The sequence below is a fragment of the Ambystoma mexicanum genome, chromosome 7q (assembly GCF_040938575.1).
Source record: "Ambystoma mexicanum isolate Mex_15411 chromosome 7q, UKY_AmexF1_1, whole genome shotgun sequence".
Lineage (NCBI taxonomy): Eukaryota > Metazoa > Chordata > Amphibia > Caudata > Ambystomatidae > Ambystoma > Ambystoma mexicanum.
In genome coordinates this window covers 477,081,980-477,098,943 of record NC_090941.1, presented here as the reverse complement: position 1 = coordinate 477,098,943, position 16,964 = coordinate 477,081,980, and the positions used below count along the sequence as shown (strand labels likewise).

General features: G+C 44.1%; 1 protein-coding gene across 2 annotated transcripts in view; it reads right to left on the bottom strand.

Annotated features, from left to right (window-relative positions):
* Positions 1 to 212: 212 nt before the first annotated feature.
* NAA16 (N-alpha-acetyltransferase 16, NatA auxiliary subunit) overlaps positions 213 to 16,964 on the bottom strand; it is a 2,654,788-nt gene continuing 2,638,036 nt past the window's right edge. Inside the window, exon 20 of one of the 2 annotated variants that reach the window (XM_069640524.1) lies at positions 213 to 6,138. In XM_069640524.1, coding sequence (XP_069496625.1) covers positions 5,947 to 6,138 — 192 coding nt within the window. In that variant the 3' untranslated portion in view covers positions 213 to 5,946. The remainder of the gene's footprint in view (positions 6,139 to 16,964) is intronic. The other variant, XM_069640525.1, reaches the window with a different exon arrangement.

Sequence of the window (16,964 nt, the reverse complement as noted above, 5' to 3'; positions counted from 1 at the left end):
TATGAATTATGTTATGAGCAATGGTAACTACATAACCAATAGACATATCCCCGCTTTAATTTCACTCGCTAGAGGAGACCTTGGTATTCAAATAGGTCAAAATAAGGACCACTTACGGTAGTCAGTAATGACTGACAAGGAATCTCAGGTTGTCATAAGGAAGTTACCCATCAAAATAAATATTAGTTTCACCTAGAAATAAACAAACTAACTGTGTACAAAATAATTTATTACAGCATTACATATGTTGGCATTATTTTACAGTGACAGTTGCCCTTCAACAACAGGTCTGGATTGAAAAACCTTAAGAAAAAAGATGACCATATTTTAACAGTTTATTTTGCTTTAAAAATAAATCCCCTCTCATGAACTTATATTTGTTGCTGTGTAAAGTCTGATCATTTCTGATCTATGTAGCGGTGATATCAAAATAAATAATTAAATGATATTGTAGAACGTACTGTAGTAATGAGCATTTAGCATTTTGAGAAAAAAGATTAGGTCTTTAAACAATGAAAGGATTTTATGAGTATTTAGACTAGGGTTTGCATGCTTCACAGTTAAGTGTTCAAATCTAGATAGTGCCTTTTACTACCCGTTTTGCGTTAAATAATTAAAGCACTAACATAGCCATTAAATAAAGGCTCATTTGTAATATGTACTCAATGAAACCGTTAAAGCCTGCACTTTTATTGTACATCAAAAAATGATTTACTTACTAATGTTCATTCTCCCCATGATGTGTAATCTCCACGCAATACATACGCTGTCAGTTTAATGGCCTCACCAACCCAAGTTATGATACTCATCAAGTTTATTTTTCTTCGCTATGTAAGGCTCTCTTCCTGAATACACTTCCTTTAAATTGCCAAGAAGGCATCAAACATCCTGGAAAGAGCTCTGACACGGTTTCTGGGCAAGGCGGCAAGCACAATCTGAGCAAATCGGGCGACAGTCTAAATTGATGTCAAAATACTTGCTTTCAAAGAATGTTTGGAAACTAGATCATACCCCAGCTCGGAGATCTAAATGGTACATACTTGTCTCACAAATGGACTGTTGTGGCCTTATCCTGCAACAGGACGAATCAAGATACCTATTTGTACCAGATTAAAAAAATATACATGGTACCCAACAACAGGTTGCAATAAATGATCCAGACCAATACAACTGACACGTGTGCTTAACGACTGAGCCCAAGACGCAAACAATTGCTAAGCTCTCCACAAAGTTTAAGTTTCTTTCAGCAATTATTGTATAAAAAGCAGGCAGCGTTCTCTGGTTTACTTAAAATCCTGAAACAACCACAAGCACTATCTGAAAATGCTAAGGGAGCACAATTTTGTAAGTTTCCACACATCGGATTTCATGACAAAAGAGGCTGTCAGTTGCTTGAAATCCTGCTAGAGGTTATGAATAGAACAAATACAATGTTCATGTTTACATCACACTACTATGTTCCATGGGCATAACTAAGTCTTCAGTAACGAGTAGCAAGATCATTTTCAGGTCATCTAGGATTTTGTGAAACATTTTTGTTCTGCTAGGCCCAAGAGCATACTGAATAAACCGAAAGATCACACTTTATACTTCCACAGACAGCAAAGTGACACACTTCACAGGATTTATTTTGAATCATCCAGTAAGCACGTGGCACCAGGGTATCAAAGGTATGATCCACTGGACAGGAGAGATTTAACTCTATTGAAAATCCCTGCCACTTTAGGCTTTAAGGTTTTCACGGTCGAGGCTCTTTGATTATCTGTTTACCATCTCTGATATCTGTAGGAATATTAAGAATCCCATACACAAGGTAGGCGGGCAAAGCACTGTCATGCAGTATTTAGTAAATACATACTTAGACATTGTCAATTCTTACACAAAGAAGGCATTGTGTAAGCTCAGATGTGTATCTGTGAACAAGAATTTGGGCTGTGAAGGGAGGGTCATTGTTTCTTGTAAAAAGTTTGAAACGTAACTATTTAAGACATGTAATTCAGTGGGGCAGGTAGGAGAGTGAAGAGCAACAAAAATGTTTCTTAGGGACCATCATGCCTCCTCTCGCAATTTGCAAAGGTGTCTTTCCTGTTTGCAAAGGCCAGGGTGGAGCACCCAACGTATGATAAAGGACCAACAAATGATTATCTCATATTGTAAGAGGGTCTGCCTGCCTAAAATACATCCATATATTCCCTATTTTCAAACAGGGCCAGTACCCAAACATTCTAAAGTCTCAAATGTATCATTAAAGCAATATCTCAAACGTAAGATGGACTACTAGCAAGGAATTCTATTATTCAGGGCTATTGTTGTGCTACATAGAGGAGGAAAGTGCATCAAACATGCATGTTAATTTTATCATTTGGGCTTCCCAATCAGAACTGTTGTATTGGATACAGATTTTTGTTTTCCCTTTTGGTTCAGAAATGCAATACATCAGAAACGAATTGCTTTTACAATAACGTGTTTTTGCACAGTGACAAACATGTCTTAGGTTGCTCAAAGTACAAGAGAATTTATAAAGTGCTTTGTTTTGAAGGATTCTATTGAAGCAATTGCAGGCACCAACATGACTTGCAAGAAGCGAAAGGCTCAGAGAAGCATTTCAGCTCTATTTCTGCAACCAATCATATTGTATTCAAAGTAAAGACTAAGGACGGGTGGGGCCAAAGAAAAATGAAAGCTGGTTGGTGGAGTAGTCCTACGTTGGATCTTAAAAGATGCGACCATCGGATGTGCTGTAGGCAGAAACTTGGTTGGCTATCAACAAACAGAATTAAAGACCATCACCATTTTGTGGCAAGCACGACCATTGTTCTCCTCAATATTTGGCCAATTTCACAATGCCTTACTGTTGAACATAACATTAGAGCTCACAGTTTAATAAAAAGCTGTCACTGCAGTCAAATAAAAATGTGGGGGAGGAAGGAAGGTGGGGGCAGGCTAAGCATGGGTTGGGACTGTTTTGCATTTAGTGCCTGTTTCATTGCACTTACTTTCTTCCCAAGATGCCCTTTCTAGATACCTAAAAGTGTAATTGGTCTAGCACAGCAGGCTTTTTGGTTGCATGACTAAATGCCAAGCTATTTGTATGTCGTTTTATGGAAAGAAGCACATTTTTTCTCGTAGACATTTTCTATGCAATAAGCAATTAAACTAGGTCTGATATTGTGCACTTGATAAATTAAATGACAAGAAATGGACATGTTAAAAATGTACTGCAAATTCTAAATTGAGTTTTCTGTAAGTTGCTTATTTTTCCTGGGCTACGTCTATGAACTGGAGGTGTAACAAAAGAAGGGTCCTTATCTTTGGATTTAGCAATTTGAAGCCTTGAAGTCAAAACTATAATATATTAGTTACAAACACAGGTAATTGGGCATGAGGGCCATTACAAACATACCATGGGCATTTGTCAATACCGAATGGTATTTGGTGGCATCAGACAAATGTATGTAACAACGCTTCCAGTGGTGTCAGTGGCTAAATCCAGCCAATTATGAACACAAGAGCGTGGACTTGAAAATGCCATGAATCTGCAATCAAAGGCAACCTGATAATGCCCACCAGAGGACTACTAATGCAAACATTTGGCACCTACAAATCCAGTTTCAATCCAGCTTCTGGACACTACTATTGCACTTTAGCAGCTACCAAAAAGACCAAGGGAACTGGCCCATTAGGAAAGTGCAGGCAAATCGAAGTTCAAGACTGCATACATTTGCTCATTTTTGTGAAGCTCATGTTTAACTGTTCTACTCTTAGGAACTAGCTCCTTAGCACAAATAAACTCAGCAACCTGATAACTCCACGTGGAATATATCAGCTATATCAATCAATACGTTACTACTGGATCAGTCAAACAGGCCTGTTCTTTCTATTTCCCTCTTGTGAATCACCACAGTACCTAAAAAGTGAACATGTGGATTTACAAGACTTCAGGGACATCTTTGAAAACACCCAACAAAATGCGACAGACACAACAGGGGCATTCTCCTTCCAGTATCTCTTTACATATGAGTTACATTAAGGAGGAGGTAGTACTGTGGCATATGGTGGAAACCATAAACTGAGTAGAAATAAACCTTCTGTACTTCAAGAATAATGGCTGATACTCGTTTTCAGAATTTAACACACCATAAAATGAAATGGCAAGAAAATACTGCTCATGGTGGGCCCACAAGATCATTTATGGACGAAAGGACACTAGAAAATCATAGCTAATCTCAGAGGAACTAGACTAGCTAAGGGTTGTAGGCACTAGCAAAAGAGAAATCCCACAAAGACCAATGCAGAGGAAGAACCAACCTTGGAACTATGTATATGTTGTTCTGGCAGGCAAACTAGATTAATGCAACTGTTAAAGGCACTAACTGCTCCTAAAAGTGTTTTAAGATAAATCTGGTGCCGAGTCCTAGCACCAGTCGCCATAAAATATACTATGTTCAACTCCTCTCATTCTGAGATAGGTGGAAAAACAGCACTCTTGAAAAAGCCTCAGACTTGTCTCGACAGTGAGAAATTGCCCAAAAGAAACATTTGATTTCATTGTCTGCATCGCAACTGATACAGAGAACTTCAAGAAAGTTTCTGCCAACCCAGGACATTTTCAGAACATGCACAATATTAAGAACACCTTTACATTTACTGATTTAAAAAATATATATATTTTGCGTTTGCATATTCTATGTGCAATGGCTTTAAAACATGGAAATTAGTGCCTATTTTGAAAATTACAATATCAGATTTGCGTGCTGGGACAAAGAGGGGCATTTTCAATTTCCCTTCCTTGCTAATATTACCCCAAAATCCCCAATTGGAAAGAAGATGCTACATTACAATCAGGTCTGGACAGTGTTTCCTATACTGTTAGTAAAGGAGGACTGCAAAGTCTCATGCTATCCATAAAACATAACCTAGAAATCAGAGTCAATGTTTGGGAAATGTTCAATATACAGACACACCCACTGTGACCTGTTAGCTTTGTAAAGGGGTTCAGTCCTAATAGTGCCAAATGAGCATTTGTAGTTGCACACCCTTGACAATACCAAAGGGCAAAAAACGGTTTTTAAATAAAACTGTTTGGAACTAACACCAATTGTTGGCATCAAGAAAAGTTTCACTATAATCAGTTACAATAGTTTACAGACAGGAGGTAAACTTACTTAGCTTTTTGGCAATTTTCAAACCCGAAACGTTCTCGTAACACAATTGCAATGTTATCAAAATCAATGGTATAATTACATTTCAGTAAACAGTCACTGTTGACTTCAGCCTTGACAGCTTCAACCCCTAAAAGCCCTAAAGCTGTTAAAAACATGAAAGCAGTGCAATATATATGTAAAAGACAAACGGATATGTTAGATTTACACATCAATGAGAACTTGTTTGTTTGAAAGTCTGGGTATTAGCAGACCATGGCTTCATCACACCTGTCTAACAGAACACTCTGCACATATCTTACAGAGGGTCCATGTGAGCATAATAGACAAAAGGTAAAACTGAAGGCGTTTAAAAAACAAACAAAAAAAAAACAAATTGAATATAAAAAAAGAGCAAACAAGGTTTTTGGAAAACAGCAAAATAAGAGGTATTGAGAAAGAAACACCATTCAAAAAGCACAATGTTAGTTTGTTAAACCACAACAAGAAACAAACATTTATTTCCATGTCTACTAACACAAAACTATAGCCTTTAAATATATAGTTCATAATTAGGGGATTTTGTTATTAAAAGACTTAAAACTGTACAAGTATTAATATGACAAATGGCAATTCGATATGTCTACAGTAACCATTGGCAGTTCTTCTGGGATTTCCATAGAAACTTAAACAACAAAATAGTTTGCTCCATTCTGTAGAAAAGTAAAATGAGTTTTGGAAAGTAACCCTAATGTAAGTTCAATGGCAGTCCGCGAAAGTTTGATCCTCGTTCATTTCTTCAGATTTAATTGGAAAGCATATCATGGTCTAAGGCTGTATGGTTTGTGGGTGCAGTACTGCAGTCCTCGTTTGTTGCAGGCATAAAAGCAGATGTAAATGGGAACAGCTTATGACAGGCCGCCTGATACTCCTCGTGCTGTGCATTACAGCTACCAAAGCTTCCATCAAACAAGGCTTCAAGGACCATTGTTAAACTCTGCAAAGAAGTAGAAACATGTTTCAAGAATTGAAAAACCTCCTGATGCTCTAATATCTTCCTTACGAGCAATACAAATAATTTGAACAGATTGCAAAATGTGTAGTACTGAGATATGTATTACTCCTCATTTCCCTGTAATCATTCCTACATTCTTATAGGATGATTTCCCATTTCTAGGGGTGACACCCTAAAAAGGGATGGGGAATGCATACACAGAGAACAATGGCTACTACTGTAAACATCTTTCAATCCAAAAATATTGTGTTGGGCTGTGGCAGTCTGAACTCATCTTTCTAATGGATATGATCTTACAGATTGTTTCTCTGCGCACCCCATGGTTCTGGAAATATTTAAACAGAAATCATGGATGGATCTCCATAACCATCTGGGTCATAGGCACTGCTAGAAACAGATTTGACTTAGCGGATGCATATACAAAAACAAACATTGGCATTGCTAATAGTTTTGGTGTTTACTGTTCTTTGCAATATGCATTTATAGGCACCAGGTTGCAAAGAAAAGAGTGCAAAGTTTGAAATGAGGTAGTGATGAGGGGTGCAGGCAGTGGAGTAAGTTTGAAGAAAATGTTGGGGGGGACATGACAACTGAAGGAAAGGGGTGGGGTGGAAGAAGGGCGGATGTGGCTCTGAGGGATCGTTTCACAGAAATTGTTTGTAAAAATGTCGATGAATGGTAGATTTGACCGGATTCGGTCACAACTATTAGTACGAAGCCGAGGATACCAAACATGAAGAGTGGGGGTCGTGTGGGTGTTCCCTGCTCCCCATTTTCGGTATTTTCAGCTTCAGGGGTTGCGGGGGTATCCCCCGCTTCCTTAACATTGGAGGCGGGGGACCCCAACAGAAAAAAGAAGAAAAAGAAAAAGGGACCCTGCGGAGTCAGATCCAACCCGCATTAGAGGGATGGAACTGAAACCATAGAGTACCTGAGAGGCAGCGGACGGAGAAAAGGTAAGTAGGGGGGTTTGTGGGTGTAATGGTAGTTTGGGGGGACATGGGTTTGGTTTTTTGTACTGAGGCAAAAACGTATTCACAGCAAAAATGGCGACGGTCAAACAATCCAAGTCCCTAAGGTATAACAATAAACTAATACACCACAAGAGTCCATTGCCGACACTCTGCTATAACTTTCATAAGACTGGTGGCGTACCTTTAAAATTCAATTGGAACCCCCACACATCTTCAGCCGGGCCTGCCATGCACCCAGTGACATAACATAACATTCACAAACTGCATTCCACCCAGAGCATACAAACAATGCATTATTCATCATTTATACAGACACAAAAGTCAACACACATATGCTTGCACTCACTCAGTCACTCACTCAGTCACTCACTCAGTCACTCACTCACTCACTCACTCACTCACTCACTCACTCACTCATTCACTCACAAATGCACCCAGCACTTCCATTGGCATCCATTATATGTACAAACACAATAACATATGGAAACATACACAATAACATATGGAAACAGTGGCGCAACGTCCATTGAGCAGACCAGGCTTTATCACACCCTGATCATTGAAATTTTGGACTACATTGATTTGACCTAGCTGAACTATAAAGCTGTGGTAGAAAGGGACAGATTCACTGAAATGTCAGCAATTCCCTTGATTTTTCCATTCATTCAAAGGCAGAAGCCATCTGTTAATGCACTGCAGTGAGTGACCAAGTATACTTGGTATAGATTATTAAATGTACCAAGCAGGAGAGGCAGGGGGAGGGGGGCAAGCTGCCCCCCATGGCTCTTTTATGAGCTAGACTGGGACTTTTGTCAGTGGGACACCTCTACCGTTCGGCACCTCAAAGAGGGTGCCCAATGGGAAAGGTGTCCCGCTGGTACGACAATGTGTGCCGAGCAATTCCTGCTCAGCACACTCATTGTCCTGGCAGTAGGACACCTTGACCATTCCAAATGGTTGAGGTGTCCCGCTGCTAGGACAATGCCCGAAGGAACTCCGGGCAGCAGAGGGTGCTCACGTTGCTCTGTGTCAACAGAGCATTACAATGTGAGCTATTAGGCTCTGATGGGAGGGAGGGGGTTATTATTAGCAGGGACATTTGTCCCTTTAGAAATGTGAATCGGAGGGAGTGATCAGAAGTGAGAAGGGTGCATAATGCTTTATGCTTTATGAAATAATGACAATGGGCCCCATTACAAGTTTGCCGGTCTGGCAATAATGGTACCGGTAAGCTACCGGCACTGTTACTACCGGACTGGCAAACTCCGAGTTCTGCTCGCGGGTGCCTTCCCGCCTGCAGGTCAGACCTGGCGGGCGTACCGGCTCCCGCAAGCAGACACTGAGGGTAGCACCAGCACCATTCTGAATGGTGCACTCACTCAGTCACTCACTCAGTCACTCACTCACTCACTCACTCACTCATTCACTCACTCACTCACTCACAAATGCACCCAGCACTTCCATTGGCATCCATTATATGTACAAACACAATAACATATGGAAACATACACAATAACATATGGAAACAGTGGCGCAACGTCCATTGAGCAGACCAGGCTTTATCACACCCTGATCATTGAAATTTTGGACTACATTGATTTGACCTAGCTGAACTATAAAGCTGTGGTAGAAAGGGACAGATTCACTGAAATGTCAGCAATTCCCTTGATTTTTCCATTCATTCAAAGGCAGAAGCCATCTGTTAATGCACTGCAGTGAGTGACCAAGTATACTTGGTATAGATTATTAAATGTACCAAGCAGGAGAGGCAGGGGGAGGGGGGCAAGCTGCCCCCCATGGCTCTTTTATGAGCTAGACTGGGACTTTTGTCAGTGGGACACCTCTACCGTTCGGCACCTCAAAGAGGGTGCCCAATGGGAAAGGTGTCCCGCTGGTACGACAATGTGTGCCGAGCAATTCCTGCTCAGCACACTCATTGTCCTGGCAGTAGGACACCTTGACCATTCCAAATGGTTGAGGTGTCCCGCTGCTAGGACAATGCCCGAAGGAACTCCGGGCAGCAGAGGGTGCTCACGTTGCTCTGTGTCAACAGAGCATTACAATGTGAGCTATTAGGCTCTGATGGGAGGGAGGGGGTTATTATTAGCAGGGACATTTGTCCCTTTAGAAATGTGAATCGGAGGGAGTGATCAGAAGTGAGAAGGGTGCATAATGCTTTATGCTTTATGAAATAATGACAATGGGCCCCATTACAAGTTTGCCGGTCTGGCAGTAATGGTACCGGTAAGCTACCGGCACTGTTACTACCGGACTGGCAAACTCCGAGTTCTGCTCGCGGGTGCCTTCCCGCCTGCAGGTCAGACCTGGCGGGCGTACCGGCTCCCGCAAGCAGACACTGAGGGTAGCACCAGCACCATTCTGAATGGTGCCGGTGCTACCGGCCTCCCCATTCCCACTGAGCCCTATGGGACTCAAAAGGGAATGTGGAGTAAGAATTTCCTGCGCCTGGCAATGGGGAAATACAGAGTGCACCAAGGCTGTAATGGCCCTGTATTTCCCTATTGACAGGTGCCAGAAAAATGTGCAAGTTCGGCGGCAGCCTGCCGGTTTTACCGGCAAGGGTACCGCCAAACTTGTAATGAGGCTTACATTAATCTGCATGATGCTATTGTGACTTTGCATGCAGGATGGGGAGAATAAAACTAAAGCCATACTCTCATTCCTGAACATATTCCTATGACAATGTATATAGTGTATGGTTAGTTTCCTATGAAAGGCTAGTTTATTAATGTTGTTTTCTTCCAAGGCATTGCTATAATTAATTATTTAAGCACATGAAATGTAAAGCAGAACCTTAATAAATATCTATATCAACTAAACCTGGGAAGATGTGCACAGTAGATACATTGTCCAAATCCCAGTTTCACCATTTAACCAAAGTGTGTGATCCTGGGCAAATCATTTAATCACATTGTGCCTTTTCTGCAGCTCTGTAACTGATTCCGATTCACTTCAAAGCTTATGTTACTATATCATGATATTATAATTAAAAAAGTCTAATGACTATAGAGTTTATCCATATATAACAATAGTGCAATTTAGGTATTTTGCACCACAAAGTTATTTGTCACTTTGCTTTCTTATGGCAACTTATTCTAAAGTACCTTCCATGGTGCCTCCAAGTATCAAAGACTGATGATGCTCCTTGCAATGTCCTTTTCTGTTAAGTCACTTGTGTTGGTGCAATCCATATGCTAATTAAGAGGTTTGCATGTATTTTGCCCCATAGGGCTTGGACAGTGCTCAAATAGATGAGTTTCCTGCACCAGTAATGATCCTGCAGTTTTATCTTTTTTGTTATGTGTTAAAATACCGTCTACCACTAATGTTATCAAAAACGTAGATTGGGGCAGGGGTGGGCGGTTTGGGGGTGCAAATGAGACCATGTGGAATTGCAAGCACTGGATTTCGTCGCTCCCAACCCTCACTCTTACACTGTTGGACACTCCCATGCTTAGTTTGGTAAGTGAAGCAGTTTTTGGTGGCCTGTAAACTGAACCATGACACCCATTGACTAATTCGCACCAAACCGTCCTGAAAAAGAGTCTGCATAACTCGGAATACTTTTTGCCCGTTTGGTGAAGATTATTTTTGGCGGCAATAGAAAAAATGACATGGGCCTCCCAAAAGTTTGCTTTTAACACAAAAAAATCCCATACGGTTCCTAATGCGCAGCTAGTGCAAAAACTGCTTAACAAAAGTTCACCATGTTTCGAAGGCGTATAGCACTCAGGCGCATTGCCCCGCATCAACCAGTTAAGCTCCCTGGCTGCTGACTTTGAGTCAGGCCAGCCAGCATGAGGAACTGATCGACGCGGGGCATCCCGGTCCTGAATATGTTGCAGTGCGACTGCCAGGCATGCAATGAGACAGCGCGAGCCTTGCTGGGCACCCAAGCTGGGCTCACGCTGTCCAATTGCATAATTGATGACTACAGCCCCCCCTCCCTCTCTCCAAAAGATGGGGGGGAAAAGGCCATGCCACAGAAGTTGGGGGGACAAAACCCTCTGTCCCCCCCTATAATTACGCCCATGCAGGTGTGTAATAGAAGGAGAAGGGGAATCTATTGCACTGGTGAAATGTTAGGCCCGTTGCAAATGCTGGTTAAAACTGAGCTCTACTACTGTAAGCAAGGTGCCTTTAATATGAGCTAAGGAAATTAATGTCTTAACACTCCGGATGTGTGTGGTGTGTGCACGTGGAAAGAGCAACAATAAAGATGTGTGGTAAACCCACTAAAATATTATTCTGCACGCATTTGTTTACAGTCTTGCAAAATCTATTTTAAAACTCTCAGAAATACAGTTTTTGTGTGTTGGGCACATATTGTAGTATGGTTTATACTTGTGCTATCAGTCTGACGTTTCAGAATATCCCATCCTGGACTTTAAATACCAGGTGCTTGCACAAATGCAAGTGTTCACAACATGTAGGACAGTGATAGCTTGAAATGGGAGGAGTGGAGACCATTCCTCTAATTGTGGGGGAGAGATGAGAGCGAGAGAAATTAATAGTTACTCACCGTAGTGGCTAACGTACTCTTAGTCCATAGTCCCCTTTCCTCCATACTGTATGGGCATCCCTTGCGAGGGCTGGGAGAGGGAACCCTTTTCACCAGAAAAATCTTCTTCCCTTTTAAATTTGGAGGCACGCGGGGCGTGGCCCTGGGAGCATGCGCTCGCCTGACTCCGCCCACCAGTGTCACTCATCATTCCCATTGACGCGTCGACGATACACAACATTGCCTAATGACACCAGTATTATTAGCGGGAGGATGGTGGGACGTATGGAGGAAAGGGGACTAGGGACTAAGGGGGTCATTATGAGGTTGGAGGTAAGTAACCGTCCTTACCGGCATGGAGCAAATACCGTGTCCGTGTAGGAAAGAGCCTGCTAATAGTGGGGTATTACGAGTTTGCGTGAACGAGCTTAGCGGCATGCCGGTAACGGCAGTACCGGCATGCCGCTAAAGTCCCAAAAATGCCCCTTAGCGGCATCATGGAAAGTGCAGACAGCACCGGCATCAATGGATACAGCATTAGCGGACACCGCTATGAACGTGCACCGTGTTAGGCAGAATCCTGGGCAGTGCCCTTAGGGACCACTACACAAGATTAGGACTACAGGTGGTAGTACAATTTCATCTTTGGTACAAGCCCATACTACAAGTTAGAGTGGTAGCAGTAGCGGAGCAGCCAGACTTATCTCAAGAGCAAATGAGCAGTAGTAGAGATTACACAAAGGACTACAATTACTGTGACTCAAGCAAGCACTGACTCAAGGTTTTTGGTTAAAAAGTAAAAGTACATTTATTTTTAGACCATCTGTTCACAAAACACTTCACTTCCATTAAATTAAAACCACACGTAAAATACACTACACACAACCCATTCACTTTGTGCAGTACAATTAAAAATAAGTACCTTTCGGGCAGGAACGTGATAGCCCGCACCTGGAAAACGACAGAAGGCCCTCTCATGCCTTTCTGGTGGATGATAGTCTGGGATATCCTGATCGCCGAGAAGGTGACGGCTGCCAGGGCAGGCACTTTGCATCGCTTTCTTAACATCTGGGGTCCGGTATTGGAGTTTGACCAAAGGTTCCCAGCCCTGACTTTCAAGCCGCAACTGGCCAGGAGAACTATTCAGGATGGAGATCCCCTATGGGGACGTGAAGAAGGAACTTGAGACCAAAGGGTGGGGTGGGAGGAGCGTGAAATGGTATTACTGTATGATACATGTCGCAAGTGATTAAGCTTTGTATTGCCATAACCTGCCTGTTTAAAATAAACACGTTTAAAAAAAATAAAAAAATAAGTACCTTTGGATTTGACAGACCGGTGTTATGAAACAAGGACGTTACCGGGGGTTATTATATGATCACTTTTTGACAGTAATGACAGTTCGGTCTTACGAAAGAGAAGTGTACCCGCGGGAAGAAATGTTACCATAGTCAAACACACTTAGCGCACCTGAATTAACACAAGAGAGTTGGGGTCAAAAATCATAGGCAATACCTTTGTCAAGGCAGATAGAAACAAGAGACACTTTCTAACACGGACATAAAAGTCAATAGGCCTTGTCAATGGGACAGAGGTCCTGTTGTCGAGGATCACAATGTTAGCACAGTTCACAATTCGAGATTGCCAGGAGTACTTAGATATTGTCAAAAGGGAAGCAAAAGTTATAAGAGGGAAAGAAGGCAAGGGCAAGCCTTGGGTGAGGAGAAAAGGGTTCACCCTAGTTCCTCGAAGTCGGACACAGTACCTTATTTGTATGAAGAAGAGCTGGTGCCATGGCAGTTGTTCCTGGTAGTTCCTGCAGACTCACGGTTCCTGAAGCTTCAGTCGTGGGGACAAGAAGGACGACGTCTGGAGCGATCTGCACTACCCAGGGATGAAGCCAGCAGCAGCAAAGCAACAATGAATAAAAGGTGTGCTCATTTAAAACAAGAGAGGCTCTTCAGGTGGCTATCCGGACCACTACAGCTGTGTGCAGCGATTTCGACCAAGAAGAAGATCCTCTGCCTGTGGAAGGTGAGCTGGTTGATCCCATCAGGCTCAAGGGAAGAAGACTCCGGACTGGATCTTCTCTTGTTGTTGAAGGGTAGATAGCTCAGGACTGCAGCAGGGCTTCACCGGGACTCGGGAGTTGCAGCAGCCGTCTTCTTCTCCGCTTCTCTTCGGTTCCTTGCAGTTCCAGTGGCGACACCGACTTCCAGCCCAAGAGTCCTGCCTTTTATGCGAAAGTCCCCCATTCACACAGCCTGGCTGTCAATCACACAGCAGGGGGGTTGTCCAGCCCGGACAACCCCTCCAGCCAATGGACACAAAGTGCGACTTGGGTCTCCAAGGAGACCCTGTGCAGGGGTTACTAAACCCCTCCCTCATATTCAGCCCACCTAGACACCCAGACGTCAACGGAGGGCTTCTTCGTAGAAGCCCACCAAAGGTCCGCGAACAAAGAAGGCAAACCTGGTTTGCTGCGCAAAGTAAAACACAAGAAGGATATTAACAAAAAGAAATAGCGACTAAACCCGACCGGAAACAAAAGAAAGAGTATTTGGTCAAGCGGGTTTATGTTCGAGGCTAATATGATAGCCTAAAACAGTACCACGTTTATATAGTATAATCGCGGTAGAAAAGATAGGGTAGATACCACTGCCACCAGCCAAGTCTTAGGGCCTCATTACACGGATGGCGGAGAACCATGGCGCTATTAGCGCCATGGTTCATGCCGGTAAAATTCTGGCACCGCCTTGGCGGAAAGGGGAATTACCACCCCATTCCAAGGTTGGCGGGGCGGTAATTCCCCCTTCCACCATTGCCCTTCCCCTTTCCCATTTTTGCCCCATAGGGCATAATGGGAATGGGGAAGGCGCTAATTACGGTACCGCAAATTGCGGTACTGTAATTAGCTCCCTGGGTCCCTTTGCGGGTTGGTTTTTAACACCTGCAAAAAGCAGGCGTTAAATCCCCCAACCCGCAAAGGGACCTCATAGTAAGGCGGTAAGGATTTACAGGTACCGGTATTTTACCGGTACCGGTAAATCCTTACCGCCATCCGTGTAATGAGGCCCTTAGTGTTAAGGGAGCATAAAAGGCTCCAGGAGGTACAGACAAAAAAGGGGTTAGAGTTATTCCATTCTAATACTCCATGTAAGATGGGATGTACTGGGTCTGTAGGTTAAATGACTACATAAAGTAAATGGCAACTTTACCTGTTTCTGGGGGACAGTAGTCAGCCCAGGAAAAATGGAGTCAGTGGGAAGTCTCAAAGACATCCCTGGGTCACTGCACTGAAGGTGCTGTGTAACACACACAAAGGGTTGGGCTCATGGAGTGGTGAGGCTCCAGAGCCCAAGATCACATAAAAAGTAGAAATACACATAGCAAAACACATGTAAGAGAGGGAAAAAAGGTTCACACTCTTACCAGGTGGAAAAAATAAACCCCAGAAATACAGCAAAGCTGCTGAGGGACTCAGTAGGTGAGGGAAATTAGCCATAAATGAGACTTTTCCCTAACACACCGCTATTAGCGGTGCCCGCTAATAAGTGGAACCGGAAGGAACGTCATAGCGCCAGAACGGAAAAGCGCACGTCGGGCATCTAGAAAATCACAATCCATTGCAATCCCATGGCTACAGGCACTGAAATCCAAAACCGAGATCCCAGCCTGCCTGAAATGACACAGTCCACCCTCAAAGGCACACCTAGTCTACACAAACAACGTTTCTGCGATGAGCAGCTAAACATGTGTCTGACACCCTGGCCCAGAATGCAGATGTGGTGTTCAGCACAGACCTGCGCCGTGCGACACAAATCAAGAAGAAACAGATCTGGGAGGAGGTGGCCCAGAAGGTGTCCGCAGTGGGGACAACCACACGCAATACAAAGAATTTCCGGAAAAGGTGGGACGACCGGCAGCTGCGTGTCCGCAACATACTGACTACCAACCGTCAACAGGCCCAGGCAACAGGAAGAAAACCATCCACGCCCATCAAACTAGCACGGTGGGAAGAAACATGCTGCTCCCTGATACACATGGAGGCCATTGAAGGGCTCAGGCGTGCTGAGACAGGAGTAACATCATCTGCTGACGAAGGTGAGTGAGCGTTGGCACTACACAAAAGTGAACACACACAACCAACCCAAATCCAATGGCTGAGTCCAAATGGCAAGTTGATGACAGCAAGTACATTGCCCATCACCACCCACCTAATGACTGCCCAACAGAGATTCCACACCCCTGTCACTGACACATGCAACCAACCCCACTGACACAAACCACCAGTGTCCAATTCAAAGCCCAAGTAAAATCAGCATCCAGCCACACACATGCAGCACTGCAGAGAAGCAGGCCCCACCAGTGTCACAGCCCACTGCACGGTGCAGACATCTCTACCACCAAGTGTACACCAGAGCCCTAGAGACACATCACATGGCACGCACCCCCTGATGCATGTACAGCGCACGCAACCCACGACACACCCGTAAATCCACCAAGCAAACTGCATGCACAACATGGATGCGCTAGAAGGACACACAGACACTGCATCACACACCCAACACCTGTAAGCACCATGTCTGCCCCTCCAACATGCAGACAGCAATGCACATGACCCAAAATGTACTTACATTAATATATGTTGGATGTCCCTACACCCATGACTCATGCCCTGCCACTCCATCCCACACAGGCACAGTATCAGACAGCGATGACAGGCCCACCGCAGAAACAAAGCCAACAGCACCAGGCAGAAGCAGAGGGGAAGATGATGGCACCAGGCCGTCCATGACAAGGGCCGGGCGGATGAAAACCAGCAGCCCCATGCCACACCGGTCCGGTAAACACAGGTCACATGCCACAAGACCTGAGGACCAGCCACCCCCGACACATGGGAATGTGCATCGGCCTAGGAAATTGGGTGCCATCACTGCACACCTGCCACAAGGCACACCAGCCCCCAAGCCCACAGACCAAACAACCCCTGCCCCACTTCAACCAGCTCATGTGGACGAGGAGGGTACACCAACGGCCAGCAATGGTGAGGCTCCTCAGTCACCAGCCACTAGTGACCCAGGAGAGGTGGCCCAATCACCAACAAATAGTGCAGAGGATGATGTCCAACAGGACGAGGATGACACGGCAGGGCAACGCATGTCGGAGGACACTGAGGGAACACCATCCATGGGGAACACACCACAGCACTCCTTGGGACATGGGTCGTATAGTGGTAGCTCCAGGGAGGAGACGCTGGACCCGTATTCAGCCCTCAAATCAGTCCAACCCCAGTTCCCATGCGACCACCA